The sequence below is a fragment of the Microtus pennsylvanicus genome, chromosome 7 (genome assembly GCF_037038515.1).
Source record: "Microtus pennsylvanicus isolate mMicPen1 chromosome 7, mMicPen1.hap1, whole genome shotgun sequence".
In the NCBI taxonomy this organism is placed as follows: Eukaryota; Metazoa; Chordata; class Mammalia; order Rodentia; family Cricetidae; genus Microtus; species Microtus pennsylvanicus.
Genome location: NC_134585.1, coordinates 33,756,247 through 33,772,082, shown reverse-complemented (window position 1 = coordinate 33,772,082; position 15,836 = coordinate 33,756,247). Strand labels below are relative to the sequence as shown.

Here is a 15,836-nt window from a genome sequence, read left to right as displayed (position 1 = left end):
GTTCCCAGTCCCATAGGCACCAGTGTGGGAAAACACTTGAGTCTTAGCTGGCCCCTCCAGACTATGATGGGCCAGCCCAAAGGATGGTTCCCTTTTGGCTCAATAGATAGGTTTTAGTCAAAATATCTGAGCACCAGAGTTAAGTTTCATTTTCTCCATTTTATTTGTCAATATAAAAATACTCAAATATTTACAACAAATAAATATGTGGGGACACAATAAGTTACACTGTTAGGAGCCCTTTTCCTGGAGCTGGGAGAGGATACGCCAGTATCCACAGCATGCCCACTCTCCCTTCCCTCCCCCCAACCTTTCCCAGCCCTGTCGGAAGAGCGCAAGTATAAAATACCACTGAACCCAGAGGCCAAGTGGGAGGCCCTGCCCACCCTTCCCCCTGAAACAGGAGGCTCCATCTCCCTCCCCCACCCGCCCTGAAAACATTCACAGCCCTAGGAGCAGGACTAGACCCACCCCTGAGTCCTGCACTCCCCCCAGAGGGGTACAGCACCCTGTCCACCCATCCCCATCTGTACATCACTGACCCGAGCTCGGGACAGGTGGGGGTAGGAGAGGCAAAGTGGTATGACCCCCTTCCCCTTCATAGCTCCAAAGACTCACCAGGAGGACCCCAGGCCAAGGGAAGACTTAACAGAGACACTCCTAGACACACACACACACACACACACACACACACACACACAACACATACACACACAACACACACCCCTCCATACATACACGCACCAACACATATATGCACAAACACCCATATCTTGAAACTTCTGCCTTGCAAAGTTTTGGCTGCTGGGGTCCCACAATGTCTGAAATTCACAGAGGAGGGCGTGGCCTCCTGTGAGGCTGATGCCCTGGTAAGCCACACCAAGTGGCAGTGCCCATGCTGAGCAGGTCCTCATGGCTGGGCAAATGCTGGGCAGTGTCTGTCCCAGGCAGAGCAAGTGCCCCTGCCATGTCCCTGAGGTAGCTGGTGCCTGTGCAAAAGTAAGGGTGCACCTCCCACGAGACCCCCGCCAATGAGGTGGGTGGGGGGGCTCCCCTCATACTGACGACTCCTCTGGGTTGGAGTCAGGCAGTGGCTGGCGCTGCTGAAGTTTCCGCCGCAGCTCATCCGCGAGCTCAGGCAGTGGATGCCCAAGTCCTCCTCGGTCCTCCCCTCCCAGTTGTAAGCGCACATAGCCATTGGCGTTTGAGTTCCGACCTCCCCCTAGGTGAAGCCGAGTTGGAGAAGGCAGGGGCTGGCCAGGTATGCCAGGAGGTGGCGAAGGGGGCCCACCCCCGGGCTGGCACCGGGCGTGACCAGGCACAATCTTGAGAGAGCCGTCTGAATAGTAGTAGCCAACAGGATCCCAAAGTTTCTCATCTGTTTCGGGGCCAGGGCGGAAGGGGGGACTGGTTGGTTCCTTGGGCAGTTCTAGCGGGTACACCAATGTCCTCTCAGCTGCCTTGGCACCTTTTTCTAGCTCTTCTCGAAGTCGCCGACGAAGTGATAAAACCAACAGCAGCAACACCAGGCACACAGCCCCCAGAGCCACCACAGCTAGCCATACAAGCCCCAGGTTTTCCAGGGGAGCCCGGGCCTCCAGGGTCACTGACGGGCCAGCCACGACAGCAACAAGGTAGCTTTCTGCAGGCAGTCTTGTCCCCTGCTCCTCCGAATAGCAGTGATAGGGCCCAGCATGGCGGGGCTGGGCAGCCATCACTACCAGCGCCTGGAGTCCTGTGTCATAAAGGAAGGAGCCAGGTTGTTCGGCAGGCAGGTCCCGGCCTCTGAAGGTCCAGCGGGCATGGGCCAAATTTGACAAGAGGTGGCAGGGCAGAACCAGGTCTGTCCCCGCCACTACGGTGATGTTCTTGGACGCAGATCGGACTGCAGAGGTAAAAATGAGAGAGAACTGGGTGTTAACACAGGAAACCCAGAGCCAACAGCAGGAGGAGATACGCCAACTCTGGCTGCGGTTGGGGGGTATCCCCAAAATGAAGGAACAGAGAAAAACGGCTCACCTTTCTTAATGCCATACTGGTTACACATCTTTGAGGTGTCCAAGTTTGTCACGTGTTGGATCAGAAGGGACCTGGTAGGGAAGGGAGAGAACATTGGCAGTCCTGCTAACCACCTTGGCCTCCCTTCCTGGCCCTGGCACTCCTCACGGAATGCCCGACTCACCCTGGGTGACCAACGGTGGTGGCCACACATCGGCTGGTGTTGACATTCCAGGCACAGTAGGGATCCCGGGCAAGGACACAGTCTGCACAGAAACGGTACTTTGTGCAGTCATTCAGGGGCAACTGGACCAGCTGAGAGCGGGAGCCAGCGAAAAGCACCCTCTGCAAAAAAATCAGACAAAGGGTGAGCCTTTGAGAGGCACAGGCAGAAAGAGAGCTTGGATCTGTGCAGGGAGCAGGAACGCGCTAGGGACCAAAGGAAGAAGGCAGAAGAAAAATCCAGGCCGGAGGAACAAGCTTGATGAGAGCTGAGCCAGCACAATCCTAATCACGGTATTGACATGACCTTATTAGACAAGAACAGCAGACCTGGGAGGCCAAGGTATACGCACACCCGCTCACACACACACACACACACACACTTGCCCACACACACACACACGCTTGCTCACACACACACGCACACTTGCTCACACACACACACGCTTGCTCACACACATGCACGCTTGCTCACACACACACCTGCACACACACAGCTCAGGAAACGCTCTCCTCCAGCCCTAGAAGCCGGCACAATAACGGGCCCATCTAAGGCATTTCCCTCTGCCTGAATGGTGACTGCCAATCTGTATATTTACTCAGCCCCACACTTTCCTTGCTGCCATTTCATTATTCAGTGATCAGGGGAGCAACTTTGAGTCACAATAGCTGGTAAAAGGCAAACAAATCAAAGTCCAGAGGGTGCTGGGAATATGCCAGTTTTGCATAAAGGTTTGAAAAAAAAAAGCAAATGCTTCAAGGAAATGATCCAGAAGATTGAGGACCTGGCTAAGAGACCCACTGGGGACTGGAAGAAAACTGATGTCCCTGTTACATGGGTACCAAACACACTTTAGAGCCTGGGAGGTCTGGTCAACCACAGTACGGAAGGGCCTTAAAAACACATGAGAATATGAGGGCACTAGCCAAGGCTAGATTCTGGGAATGGGGGTCCCATGGGAACTGGCTTTATGTAAGAACCCTTGGAGGGTAGGTTCCAGTACAGTCCGTTAATGCTCTTACATCCTGAAACTCGCAAAAGCTAAGTGAGGGGCTCTGAGCTGGCCAATCACATGCGCCCAACTAGGGAAGGCAAAAAGCCTGGGTGTGGACTAGATGGTGCGGCACTGAGCAGTGCAGCCCGTGTGGCCCATCCTACCTTGCTTCGGGACAGCACCAGACTCTCCACCGGCTCCTGGTCAAACACCTGCAGCTCCTCTATCATGTGGACCCAGGACCCCAGGCTCACAGCCTTCAGCAGCCAGCCGTCTCCTGGAGAGGGGATGAGGAGAGTGTGTAAATGAGGAGGCCCTCGGGGCGTCCCCAGGCTCCCAGGCTTGGGTACACCTGGAAAAGTGCCTACCTGTACCAATGAACAGCACTGTATAGGTGGCGCCATCGAGTCCTGTGACCCTGTCGGCCACCACGTGTGTGAAGTTCGTGTTCTTCTTCACAAGCAGGGGGCGGCCCAACCGAGGCCTCACCTGCTCCTCCATCAGCGGGTGCTTCTTGATGAAGTTGAGGATGTTGTCTGGCAGCTCCAGAGAACTGGTGTAGCCATTGTGGCGGTGCCAATTGTTGATGCACTGTGCGGGAGGGGGCGGGGGGGAGAGCTGTCAGCTGGGTGAAGGAATGGGTCCTGCAGAGGGTACTGGGTGCACAGCCCCATGCTGAAGACTCACCGAGCCAGGCCGAGGGCTGGGTACTGGGTCAGTATAGCGGGCCCACTTCTGGGCCTGCTCGCTGTACTCTTTGTAGGGGCCCTCGAACACCTGTTGGATCTGTTCCAGCTGGTACTCACAGACTGCTGACAGGTCCATATCGCCCCTGTTACAGCAAAGGAAGGACCTCAAAAGTCAGGTCTGGTACTTCTTTGCCCACACCGTACCCTGGCATCAGAGGAAGCACTATAAAGGCAGGGCTCAGTATAGAGTAGTCATGGCCATAAGGTGGCTCTGAGGTTCACCTGAGGCGGTTTCTGCTCCCCGCCCCCCCACAGAGCTTTAAAAAGAGCAGGCCAGAATGATCTTGGCTACCAGGACCGACCCGCTGGACCTCCTCCAGAGGTCTGTGCAAGACTCACGCCCACATACCACCCCCGACCTGACCGCCACCTGCTCCTCAGAGCCCCAACCACCCCAGAGCCACTTACCATCGCGCTTGAAACACCCCAAAGAAGGTGGTGTTGTGCCAAGAGGTACCCAGCAGGGTGTGCACTGCCCGGAGCTGGTTGAAGTACACCTTCCACTCCGGGGCCGAGCACACCAGCTGTGCTTTCAGGAACGTTGTCCACTTCTTCTGCAGGGTCCGGGCGCCCCCCATGTCGCCCTGGTGGATGGCAAGGAGACGCGGCTGCTTAGCCCCTGCCCAGCCCTCGGGGCTCCCGCCGCCCACCGCTGCAGAACTTGGTACCTTACAGACGCGAGCCACGCGAGCCACCACCTGCTCGGCGTAGCAATCGTACTCCACTGCCCGCTCGCTGAAGAAGAAGTAGACCTTGTCATCGTCCCCCGTGAAGCTCCCCACACTCTCAGGGACATAGGCAGAGCCTACGAAGTGGGGTTCTGGGGCAAAGCAAGGAGGGTCAGTGGCAGGGTGCCAGGGCCTTTCAAGGCCCTTCCCCTCTTGGCTTCCCCGGTCCCACTCCATAACACACCATTTAGCCAAAACGCCAGGTACTCGGTCTTGATGGAGTGGTGGGGCCCCATGTTCCGCAGGATAACAGGCTCGGTACCCAGGAAGTTGTTGAGCGTGGCTGAGAATAGCTCACCATCTACGGATAGGAGACAAACGGCGGGTCAACCAAGCTAGAAAAGTAAGGTTCAGACAGATGTACTCTGGAGACAAGCCGACCAAGTCCCCGAAGATTCGCCCTGTCCCTACTGGAGGCAGCCACTCACCCACAAGGAGTCCAGTGTGGCCCTTAGCTGGGTCATAGGGACATTTCCCCTTCCCGTCTTCAAATTCTCCACGCTCCAAGGTGAAAGTGAGCATGTCCTAGGAGCAGGAAGATACGGAAGACAGGCATTAATACAGGGGCCTGCACGGCCCGAAAAATCACGGTCTGGGAGTACAAACAAGGAAGTCACAGAGGTCAGGGACAGGTGGGTAAGGGGCACACCCAAAGGGGGGGTAACACTCACGATGTAGGTGCACTTGGGCTGGAAGGCATAGGTACCACAGACGTATAGGTGGGAGGCATTGTATGGCTGAAGGAAGCGGATGAAGTTGAAGCACTCGGTCTTCAGAGAGAAAGGTATACAAGTTAGTGAGAATGAAGAGGTGGGGATACAGGATCACTAGGGTCCAGAAAGGAGAGATTCCACAAAGGCCTGGCAGGGGAAGTGCCCTGAGAGCCCACCTGGTTGCTCTTCCCTTTCTGGGTACACTCAATCTTCTTCTCAGCCGGGGCCTCCCAGGAGATCTGAGGACCGGAAAGGACACATCAGAGATGTCTCAGGCACATGTGAAGTGTGTGTGCTACAAACACAGCTTGAGCTACGCCGTGGGGCCATCTGGTCCCCATTCTGACACAAGCCCCAAACCTATCCCACCTGGAGGAACCCAGAAGGGGAGAGCAAGTGCTAATCCTGATACCAAGAGAGACCTCCGGGCTGTGGGACAGTCTTCCCAGGCCACACACCCCCCAGTCCTGTGTGCCTCCCGCTGCCCCACCTCTCACCACGCCTTGCAGCTCCAGAGCCTCTACGCTGAAGGCAAACAGCGCCTCTCGAGCCCCCACATATAAAAGCCCAGAGTGCTCCCTCAGGGTCAAGGTCAGGAAGTCCTGGATGCCCGTCTGGGAGAACCGCCTCACTACTGTGGCCAACTCTGTAGAAACAGGGACAAAACAAGGTAGGAATGAACAAGGGGTGAATGGCAGCCTCCCCGGGGTTCCAGGAGTCCCCTACATCCATCTTCCTTTGTCCAAAGGTCCCCTGGGCCTCATCATCACTGCTCTCCGCAAAAGCTAGCACCACACACACAGACGACAGCCAAACCCCTACTGGCCATAAAGAACTTTTTCTGAATAGACTTGGACTCGATAGCTCCACCCTCCCTGGGCTTCTGAAGCCCCTCTTCACCGTCTGGGAGGAGGCAATCTGGGCTGGTATAGGGGAAGGAAGGATATCTCAGCCAAAGCTTCCGGCCAGAGGAAGCCATCTGACTGATGTGAGGGCTCTCACTCAGGGTCAGCGGTACCTCAGGCACAGAGTCGGGCGCTTCCCCCACCCTGGCCTCCTCAGCTCCCATTTCCTCCTTTGCTCTGCTACTTGCTGACCACATCAGGGTCCAGCAGACCCTGGCGGCAGAGTCAGGGGGGCAGAAGGCACAGAACAGTTGTGAGCATTCCTTGTCTAAGAAGCCATTTACGCCAGCAGGCGCCCATCCAGGCTTCCGGAGATGCAAGCACAGATGGGTATGGGGCTGGCAAGGTGGCATGTGGGGAAGGGGAAAGAAGTTAGGACTGGGAGGGCAAGGGGACCAGAGACTCAGAGATCTGAGTTGGTGTTGAAGCCTGAGAAGCTGTGCTGCCGTCCGGCACATGTAGCGCATGATCACACATCTGTCAGAGGACCACAGCTCTGCCCCCCTGCCCACAGGGCCCGGCACTTAAGCCAGCCCCAGTCTTTGGAGGCAATGACCAGCCAGAGCTGGGTCGGCACGGGAGGGGCTTCATTAGCAGTTGAGTGCAGCCTGTGGGAGGTGAGCTCATCCCATGTCCCAAGAGCCCATGGATGATACAAACACCTGACATCACCTCTCCATACAGGTGTGTGTGCAAAGGAGCGCTGTCTGCTCGGCTCTGCCTCCTCCCCCAGCAAGCACAAGCACTTATATACACCCACCTAGAACCACCAGGCGGCTCCAGTGTTGGGGCCCCGCAGGGGAGGACCATTAGATGAATTAAGGGGCTTCTGGGGACAGTCAGCTAGGAGGACTGGAAATGGGGTTAGGCTTACACTTGCCCTAGAACTTGGGGTTCAGGTTTCTCTCTCTAGGCTTCCAAGCACTAGTGACAATTCAAGTGAGGAACAGGGAGGGTGACCCCGAAACTACCTCCCTTGCACACCGGGACAGCCAAGTCTGGGTTGGGGTTGAGGGTGGAGATGGTGGTAAGAGATCCCAAAGAGTTATCCCAGCGTCAGATGGGGGCAAATCCCAGGTTCTGACCTGCACTACCAGTTCTGGGTCCCTGGGGCCACTCGCATTTCTTAGAAAGCCACAATCACACCTATCAGTATAAAGTATGCATGCTTGGGGGGATAATTTTCTCAGCAGCTGCTCCTTCCTTCAAGCAAGCATCCCCTTCTTCCCCCAGCAGTCCATTCCTGCCTCCCTCTGGCCCTGCCTCCCATGCTTCAAGCACTCACCCCCAGAAGATACTGTCTTCCGGGGCACAAGGTTCCACCACACCTCAGCCCCAATGCCCAGGCCCCACAGCCCTGCTGCCAGCAGCCAGACAGCCCAGTGCGGGGCCATGGCAAACACCCGGGCTCTAAACTTCAGTCCAGCAGCCCTGCTGAAGGAAAAGAAACTGGTCAGCATCACAGACCGGAAGGGGGCCAACACCAAGAGGCACGCCGCACAGGGCGCACATTTGAACACAACTCCCCTGGAGCTCCTGGAGCTCCCCCTGCTCCCTTTTTTGGAGCAGACCTAGTTTCAGCAACTGGCCTCTGCCCCCAGGGACCCTGGGGGTCTCTTCCAGAGGAGCAGGGAGGAGCTGAGTCAGCAGGCACTAGGCGTGGGCAGTCATCAAAAAGCCTTCTATGGCCTCCAGGCCATCCCTACTCCCTCTCAACAGGGAGTTGTGCAGATAAAATAAAAAGGTTTTAGAACAATCTTAAGAAACAGGACCTGCTACCTGGACTCTGGCCAGGCCCAAGACCTAATTCGGGGAGGTATACCCCTTATTCGGCAGAGGCAAGCAGGCGGTTGGGCAAAGACCCCCAGTGGGGGACTTGGTGCAGCCGCCAGTGTGCAGAGTTCCCGGCCCCAGCCTGTCCCCTCCCCCAGCGCAGACAATAGCCGGGCAGAGCCCAAACCCGGTTCCACATCAGCAGGGCTAGAGTAGGAGTGGGGCCGGGAACCAAAAGGGCCCAGCTTCCCGAGGCCCCTTTGTTGCCCAAGAGGGAGGCAGGAAGTGGGTGGGATGGGCGTGGAAATGACCAGGGCCAGTCCTGTTCTTCCAACAGCCTTCTACGAGACAGTGACCCTCCATCAGAGAGGCGGCGGGGCAACGAGTCGGCTCAGGGCGTATGGGGATCTTCTCACCGCGACGGGAGCGGAATCGTGGAAGGAAGTGAAATGGGTTTGGGAGGCCAAAGGGGGTTTCTCCTGGAGCACTGGGGATGCCCACGAATAGCCCTCGAAGGCTGTGTGTCCCCCCTCGCCACTCCCCGCTCCTCGGCTCTGACGAACGTTCTTAACTCGGGGATTGCACCCCGGGGACCATGGCCTAGGCACTAGGCCAACGTGACTGATTTTCACTAATCCAGACGCTCCGGGCCGGGAACAAAGATGCAGAATCTGGGAATTTCACTCCAAAACAAAGGTTCCAAGCCAAGACCCTGTCCAGGTCTCCCTACTGTGGGCTCTCCCCTCCCCCAGCTCCGGGGATTTGAATGCAAACAAAGCAGTGGCGCTGGGAGCGTGGCAAAACCAGGCTTGAGGACGCCCCCTATCGGCCCAGAACCCCTGCGCGGGAAGGCGGGGTGGGGGTGGGGGACTGGGGCTGCCTTCCCCCCGGGCAGTCCCCCTGACACACCCTCAGCTTCCCCTCCACCAATTACCCTACGCTGGGGTCAGAACCCGGTGGCGTGCTTCGAGAATCCGCCCGCGTACCAAGACCCAACCCCCAGCTCTTTCCAAGGCAAGGGACGAGGACAGCCAGGGGGATGGAGGGGTGCAGAACCAGGATTTGCGCCGCACTTGCACACACGGAGCAGCAGATCGTGGATCGCAGCGCTCCAAAGCGGGACAGTGCGGCTAAGCTCGGATGAGGGGGCTGGTTCTCAATGCCAGCCCGCCTCCCTAGCAGAACAGGAGGGCGGGGGGCCGCGCTAGGGAAATCCGATCCCACAACATCGGCCACGGTCCAAGCCCGCCCCAAACTTTCCGTCGAGGTGGGGGAACCGGAGCAGCTAGCGAATCTGGCAAAAATCCGGACCGCGCGCCGGACAGCCCGAGGGTCTCCCACTGCCCCTAGCTCCGCACCCTAAGGCGCCCGCCGATCCGGCCACTGGAGCTGCAGACACAGCTTGCCTTACTGCTGATCGTCCGCTGGGCAGCCCGCGGAGGACTCGGTAGGGACCCGGATCGGACAGCTGTCTGCGCTGCCGCCCCACCCTGCACCCCAGACGCTGTCCCCTCGCGTGCGCGCCGGTCCCTACCCGAGCCGTGGGGACAAAGCAGCAGCTCTGGAGCCCCAGAGCTCTGGCCTCACTCACCTCTTCCGTGCAGCTCGAATCCCTGGGCGCCGCCCTCGCTTTCGGCTCCGGCCACGGTCCTCCCCTATCCCCGCGCCGTTCCAGCCCGCGTGCGCCAGCCAGCACGCTTAGGCTGTCCCGCGCCACCGCCCCTCGGTCCCAGCACCGCTCTCGGCGCCCCTGAGCTCGGGGTCCGTGCTCTACCGCGCCGGGCGCCGATTCTTTCTCCGCTGCTGCCTCTGCTCTCCGCCCCCAACCCCCTGACGTCAGGCAAGGAGGGTGTCGAGTGGTGGCCGGGGGCGGGACGCGAAGGCCCGCCCAGGAGGGGGCTGAGACCCGCAGCCCTTGCTTGCCCGTCGCTGAGGCTTGGGGACCCTTGCGACTCTGGCCTCCCCGGAGTCAAGGTCTACGCCATGGCGCCCGGAGGGAAGGGTGCGGGGAGGGACTTCAGGCATTGCCACCGGGAACCACACTCACCTGGTCTTCCAGAAGTGTGCCTTCAAGCCTTGCGGCGGGCTGGGCTCAGGAAGGACTGAGGGGTTCCCCCCACGCTCCAGTTACAGGAACGAAAGCTGGCAAGCCATTTTGGGATGCGTATCCGAAGGGAGGGGAGCAACGGAAGAAACTGAAGGTTCTCCAAAGGGCTAACCACAGTGGTCAGTCTTTTGACTCCGAAATCGTTCTTCTTTCTGGCCCTAACCCTTAGGCTGGTAGGAGCGGCTCACAGGCAGAGAAGACCCCCAAGTCTCCAGGCTGCTCCTTGTTTCCAGGCTCCAGCAGAGCCTACCACCAGGAAATGATCCCTGGTACCACTTGAAAGGTTGATTAACAAGTGGCATGAGCCCTTCTGTTCAGATGAAAGGGGCTGAAGGGAGCCGCGCTGGGAACCACTACCACCTTCAGAACTGCCAGCCTCCGCCCACAGCCGCTCCTAGATAACTTGTAGCTTTGGCCTCCTGGGCCCTGCTGGATGGGCAAGTCCTCTTTCCAGCCAGCTGGCCCTCGCGCTAGGCAGCTGGACAGAACCTTGGAGAAGCTGCTTCACCGGTACCCGGAGACCACCCCTAGCCAGAGTTAAAGGACATCGGGAATGAAGGAAAGTCGAGGCCAGGAGACTTCTGTGGTAACTTTAAGCCCCTGGGGCAGTCCTAGAGAGAAGCAACACTTTAGACCCCATCAGCAGATCTGGAGTGTAAATCAGTTCGACAGCAGCCTTTATTCTGGGTTAAAACTTGGCATCTGAAAGTGGAGACCAGAAGGACAGTGGGGATAATGGAGAAAGGCAGCCCAGTGGGGTTTCAGTAACAATTGAGTCTTTGCTAGGACACAGAATGGCCCCTTCTCCCTCACTGGCCAGAGCCACATTTCCCAGCTTCTTTCCAGTAGGAAACAAAGCTGGGGCCTTGGAGATGCTGGAGATAGGAGGCAGGCCAGCTACTATCAGGGGTGGGCAGGGAATGTGCCCTGTTGGAGCTGGCCAGAGATGAGCCATTCAGGCCCTTCCTCCTCTTGGTCAGCCTCAGTTTCCATTTAAATAAGGGTAAGCTGCTACACAGACTTCCAGGCTTCTGTGCTGTTGTTCTGTGTCCCTGGCTTTAGAACCTGCTCTCAAATTTCCTCAGGCCATGCTCAGGACCTTTACAGACTGGGTATCCTCAGCCCTAGGAGGCTGACGCAGGACTTCCAGGCCAGTGACTGTTTCTCTCATCTTATCAGAAAGATTAAGCAAGATCTAAAACTGACTCAAATTCACATAAACAGCAAGGTAAAAATTGTGAATGGGGCCTTGGAGTGATGGCGGGAGCCTGTGGTCCCAGCTGCCTTGGAAGGTGGAGGTAGGAAAGTTGTGAGCCCATGAGTTCATGTCCATGTCCACCCTGGGCTCCCTAGTGAGACTGTCTCAAAAAAAAAAAAAAAGGAAGTTGAGTTCCGTGATTCCCATTCCTCTTTCTAGCAGTCACCATGCACACCGCTAATGCTCCACTTCCTGTTGCTTTTCTCTCTCTCCTCCAAGTCTTGCCCACCAGGAAGGAGCGCTGCTAGGCAGTGACCTGAGCTCCTTGGCTCTACCTCCATGGTGGCCCCAGTGGAAAGTTTCAAAAGGTTTGGGTTTCACTGGCAGGGACAGCATTCTGCACCTTCATGGCAGGCATCAGGGTCTTCTAAGCCAGGGATGGAGGTGGAAAGAAGACTGCTCCAGTAACGGCCAGAAAGCCCCTCCCTGCCAGGCTCCTCACCGATAGGGCTCCACCCCCACCTCACCCCCCACCTCTGTGCATTCCCTGCCATGCTCGGTTTACCGCCTTGGGTCTTCTCCACAGGTGGGTGGGCAGAAGATGAAGTTTCCTACATGACTCTTGCTCGTGATTCATGCTTTTTAATAAAAGGACAGCTGGCAGAAAAATAAGGATTCTGGATCTTACATCAAGAAAAAAAATAGTAACACTAAAAAAAAAAAATAAAAGAAGAAAGAAAAAGAAAAAAAAAGATAAGGCTACATAGCTGTGTAATCTCCCTAGGCCTGCCCAGCATAGCCTATGGAAGGCATCACACTCTGATCCTTATTCCAGCCTGACAGAGCAGACCCCGCTCTGTGCCCCACACCCCTTTTGCTATAGCTTAAATGCTTGTGGTCAACTAAAGGAAACAAGACAAGTTAAACGCCCACCCTCCCGGACCCACTGAGTTCAAGCTGACCTTTGTAGAGCCCAATATTGGTCATGAAACACAGTACTCCGCTTCTTACCAACCACCCCTCCCAAGCTAAGTGGCAAGAGGAAGGCCCAGAGTGTGCACTGGGGGTCTCTAGTCAAGGCCTCCTTGAACCTGGACCATTTCCAAGGTAGCCGGAAGTCTCCCCACAGGTGGGAGAATGAGAAGACTAGGGTGGGCCATCTTTCGAGGAGCTCTCTGTGACCCAGGGAACTGGGACATAGGAAAAGGACTTCCTTGGTCTACTTCCTCCAAAGGGAGAGTTATCAAAGCTGTCCACCTGGGAAGCCTTTCCCTTCCCAGCCCCTCCCTTCCAGCATCACCAAAAGGAAGCAGGAAAACATCCGTCATCACAGCCCAGGATACTGCTTTTCCAGTGGCTTCTACCAGGATATCCCCTGCCTTTTCCCAGGGGCTTAGGGTCAAAAACCTGGAGGGCAAATGGTGAAACAGCTTCATTCCAGAATTCTTGGCCTGGAAGAGGCTCCGTTTCCAACTGATCCCAACCCAGGGTTGGTCAGCGCCCAGTCAGTCCCAGAGCAGGACAATTACATGACCCAGGGGACAGTGTCCACCCTTGAGTGACCTTACATCGCATACCTCTGCTCAGGTTACAGCAGCCTTCTGGGAGGGACTGAGAAGTCCCCAACACTGCCTCCTCCTCTCTGCTGTATCTGTTTCTCTCTCAGGGATGGGTATGTTTGTGGAGTAAGGAGCCAGGGAGGACTCCAGATGTCTACACTGACGGACACTTTGATCCCCTTAAAGCCAGGTAAGGGCAGCTTCAAGAACTGGAAACTCCCCAGTTCAGCCTCTCAGGTCTTCCTACCCCCTCTCTGCCCTTGGCAATGAGAACAAAAGAGGGAGATTTCAAGGTGATTTCCAGGTTTCCAGAGCAAACCCAGTTACTGAGGATTAACTGCCAGGATGTACAGTGTCAAACAGCAGCGCCCAGAGGCAGGGTGAAACGGGCTAGCTCTCCAAAGTCCCTGCCTGCCTGTCAGAGAGCTGAGGATGACCTGCTCACTCTGCTGCTGGGGTGTGAGGGTTTGCCACAGGGTCACGTGATGCAGCCAGGAAGAGAAGCCAGAACTATCAGTCAAATCACTGGGCATCCAAGTCACCTGGCTCTGAAAGGGCTTCTTCCACTTCTCATTTGGCAAAAGCTTTGAGACAGAAAAGATGTCCTCTGTGGTACCCAGTACTGTGCAAAGCCTGTGCCCTGTCTCTAAATAATAGATGTCTCTAGTTCCTGGCCTTCAGAGGACCCAGACAGGGAGGTACCTGTGTCTGAAACAGGCCTAGGAAGGTCTGGGCTCCACTTTAGCTATGTTCTCTCTCTCTCTTCTCTCTCTCTCTCTCTCTCTCTCTCTCTCTCTCTCTCTCTCTCTCTCTCTCTCTCTCTGTGTGTGTGTGTGTGTGTGTGTGTGTGTGTGTGTGTGTATCACCTGGCCAGCCCCTAATCCTGGAAGATATAAACAGGGAAAATTGTATGCAGCAGCCATGGGGCAGCTCCAAGGGCCATCACCTGAGACATGAACAGTCAGGTTGGCGGGGGTCATCCTCTGCTGCCTCCTGGCCCCTCTTCTACCTGTTGCAAAGCTCACTCCAACTATGAAAGTGTCAGAAGGGTCCAAAGATGAGCATGGATTTTGTCAGAGGAGTTGCTAGATAAGAAAATAAATAGGGGCTAGCTAGGGGGCTGCTCCTGGAGATACAAACGGGCCCACTCACTTCTCCAGGGGTCCAGGTCAAAGACATCCAGTTATACAGTTAGAGGTTAGGACACAATGAAACTGACCTGGAGGCAAGGCCATGGAGAGCAAAAGAAGGATCCAGAAGTGTCTTTGGGACCCACCCCCACTTCTAAGTCTAAAGAGTTGATTTCACAGCTCAACAATAAATTGAATTAAGCATAATTACAGCCCTGATCCACCATACTTTCTGTATAGCGTCCCTAGCAGGGGCGGGGTAGTCCCAGACAGGATCCAGACAATGGTCTTTCATCCAAAAGTGCCAGGCTCCAGCAACCCTGGTCACAGTGTGCCGGCTCCGAGATAAAGAGTCAAGTGGAGGAGGTGGTTCCTAGGCCCCAGTCACATGACTACCAGAGGTGAGAGCAGTGGCTGGCTCACGCAGAAGCAAGGCATCAGGTTAGGCGCTGGGCATGAGCCCTCGGGATAGGGATTTAAGGAAGGGAAACCACTGATGCTGAAAATAAGACTTTAATGTGCACAAAGGAACCCCATATTAAGGATGGACAGAGAGAACAAGATACAGTGTGTGAATGTGTGGGAAGAGTGGCCAACAAGGAGGGCCCAGCAGGCCCAGGAAGCCAGTGCCATAGAGACAAGACCTAGGCTAGAAGAGACAGCTGAGCAAACAAGCGTGTTTAAGGGTGGGGATGGTCAGGGAGACGACCTCCAGTGACAGTAGGCTGGCTTCACCAGGCTGGGCCTCCCCAGCCTCTGTTCTTTACCTCCTACAGTTCTCCTCCTGCTGGATCCGGAGCCTAGAGTCACTTTGCCATTATCCCTTTAAATATCTTTCCAAGGGTTGAAGTACTGGCCCTGTGAAGAACAAGAAAGCGGCTTGTAATGGCCTGGCCCCAGTACTGTCCTCTATGCAAAGGCCCCTGCATTAGTGGTGTCCATTCAGCATCTTCCAGAGAGGACTCCATGGCAGGTGTCTTAGGGTTCCGAGACCGGATACAGTGGGTCAGCAGGCCTAGGAGGCTCAGCCAAGGTCCCATCTCCTACTACTGTGGGCCCAAGGAATATGGGAGGAAGATGGGATCTGTGCACACTCAGCCAGGCCCCAATCACTCTGATTCTTCTTTATGACAAAGGATGCTTCCCACCAGCGGCCAGTGGATCAGGAGAAGGTCTGAGTTCCAGCTTTTTCTCAGGGACTTGCGAAATTTGAGCACCAAGCCACAGCCTGTGGCCAGTGTGTCAGCCTCAAGTCAGGGGTGAGAGGGAATTGTAAGGGAGGGGTCAAGGAGAGGCAAGCTGGGAACAGGGCGTTCAGCTGTCTCCATTAAGGGCTTGGGGGCTCAGGGCCAGCCCAGCAGGGCATGCTTAGTGGAGAAATGGGGGGGGGTGCCTAAGGGTGGAAGGGAGTTTGAAGATGGGGACTGCTTTGTGCCAAGGAGTGATACTGGCCACGAGCCCTGACTTTCACATTCACTCAAGCTGCCTGCACGGTGGGGCAAACTATTGACCCTCTGGAGTCTCTAGATACAGCTCATCTGTAAAACTGGCGACTAACAATCCTTGCTTCCTGAGGTCTTCAGGTTCCGGTAGAAAAAGATCTTCACTCTGTAAACTTTAGCTAAAATGTTACTACCTGGACTAGTTGAGACAATTCCAAGAACAAAACTGCCCCTGTGGAGTGGGTGCTGCTGCTGTGGATGTGGGGGTAATAGGGCACTTGCTTAGCATGCAGGAAGCCCTGGGTTCAAGTACTAAT

General features: G+C 56.1%; 2 protein-coding genes across 6 annotated transcripts in view; both read right to left on the bottom strand.

The window, feature by feature from the left end:
* Positions 1-144: 144 nt before the first annotated feature.
* Sema4c (semaphorin 4C) lies at positions 145-10,894 on the bottom strand. 5 transcript variants are annotated; one of them, XM_075980441.1, is made up of 15 exons: positions 10,131-10,894; positions 7,596-7,744; positions 5,903-6,051; positions 5,582-5,644; positions 5,364-5,462; positions 5,121-5,217; positions 4,877-4,993; positions 4,633-4,784; positions 4,373-4,548; positions 3,903-4,047; positions 3,584-3,806; positions 3,380-3,492; positions 2,183-2,343; positions 2,020-2,090; positions 145-1,885 (listed from the first exon to the last, which is right to left on the bottom strand). In XM_075980441.1, the coding sequence occupies exons 2-15, from the start codon at positions 7,702-7,704 to the stop codon at positions 1,056-1,058; spliced, it is 2,505 nt and encodes an 834-aa protein (XP_075836556.1). In that variant the 5' UTR covers positions 7,705-7,744; positions 10,131-10,894; the 3' UTR covers positions 145-1,055. The 5 variants fall into 5 exon arrangements, with proteins under 5 accessions (XP_075836556.1, XP_075836557.1, XP_075836555.1 ...); XM_075980442.1 differs by having other exon boundaries at positions 7,596-7,741; positions 10,131-10,563; XM_075980440.1 differs by lacking the exon at positions 10,131-10,894 and adding an exon at positions 9,675-9,900 and having other exon boundaries at positions 7,596-7,741.
* A 3,401-nt stretch (positions 10,895-14,295) lies between these two features.
* Fam178b (family with sequence similarity 178 member B) overlaps positions 14,296-15,836 on the bottom strand; it is a 135,538-nt gene continuing 133,997 nt past the window's right edge. The window contains exon 16 of the mRNA XM_075980437.1: positions 14,296-14,935. Coding sequence (XP_075836552.1) covers positions 14,903-14,935 — 33 coding nt within the window. The 3' untranslated portion in view covers positions 14,296-14,902. The remainder of the gene's footprint in view (positions 14,936-15,836) is intronic.

Coding starts and splice junctions, on each gene's coding strand:
- Sema4c (XM_075980441.1), bottom strand. CDS start 7,704: ATGGCCCCGCACTGGGCTGTCTGGCTGCTGGCAGCAGGGCTGTGGGGC. Junction 2,344..3,379: donor TGGTGCTGTCCCGAAGCAAG/GTAGGATGGGCC, acceptor ATTTTTTTGCAG/AGGGTGCTTTTCGCTGGCTC. Junction 2,091..2,182: donor ACCACCGTTGGTCACCCAGG/GTGAGTCGGGCA, acceptor CTTCCCTACCAG/GTCCCTTCTGATCCAACACG.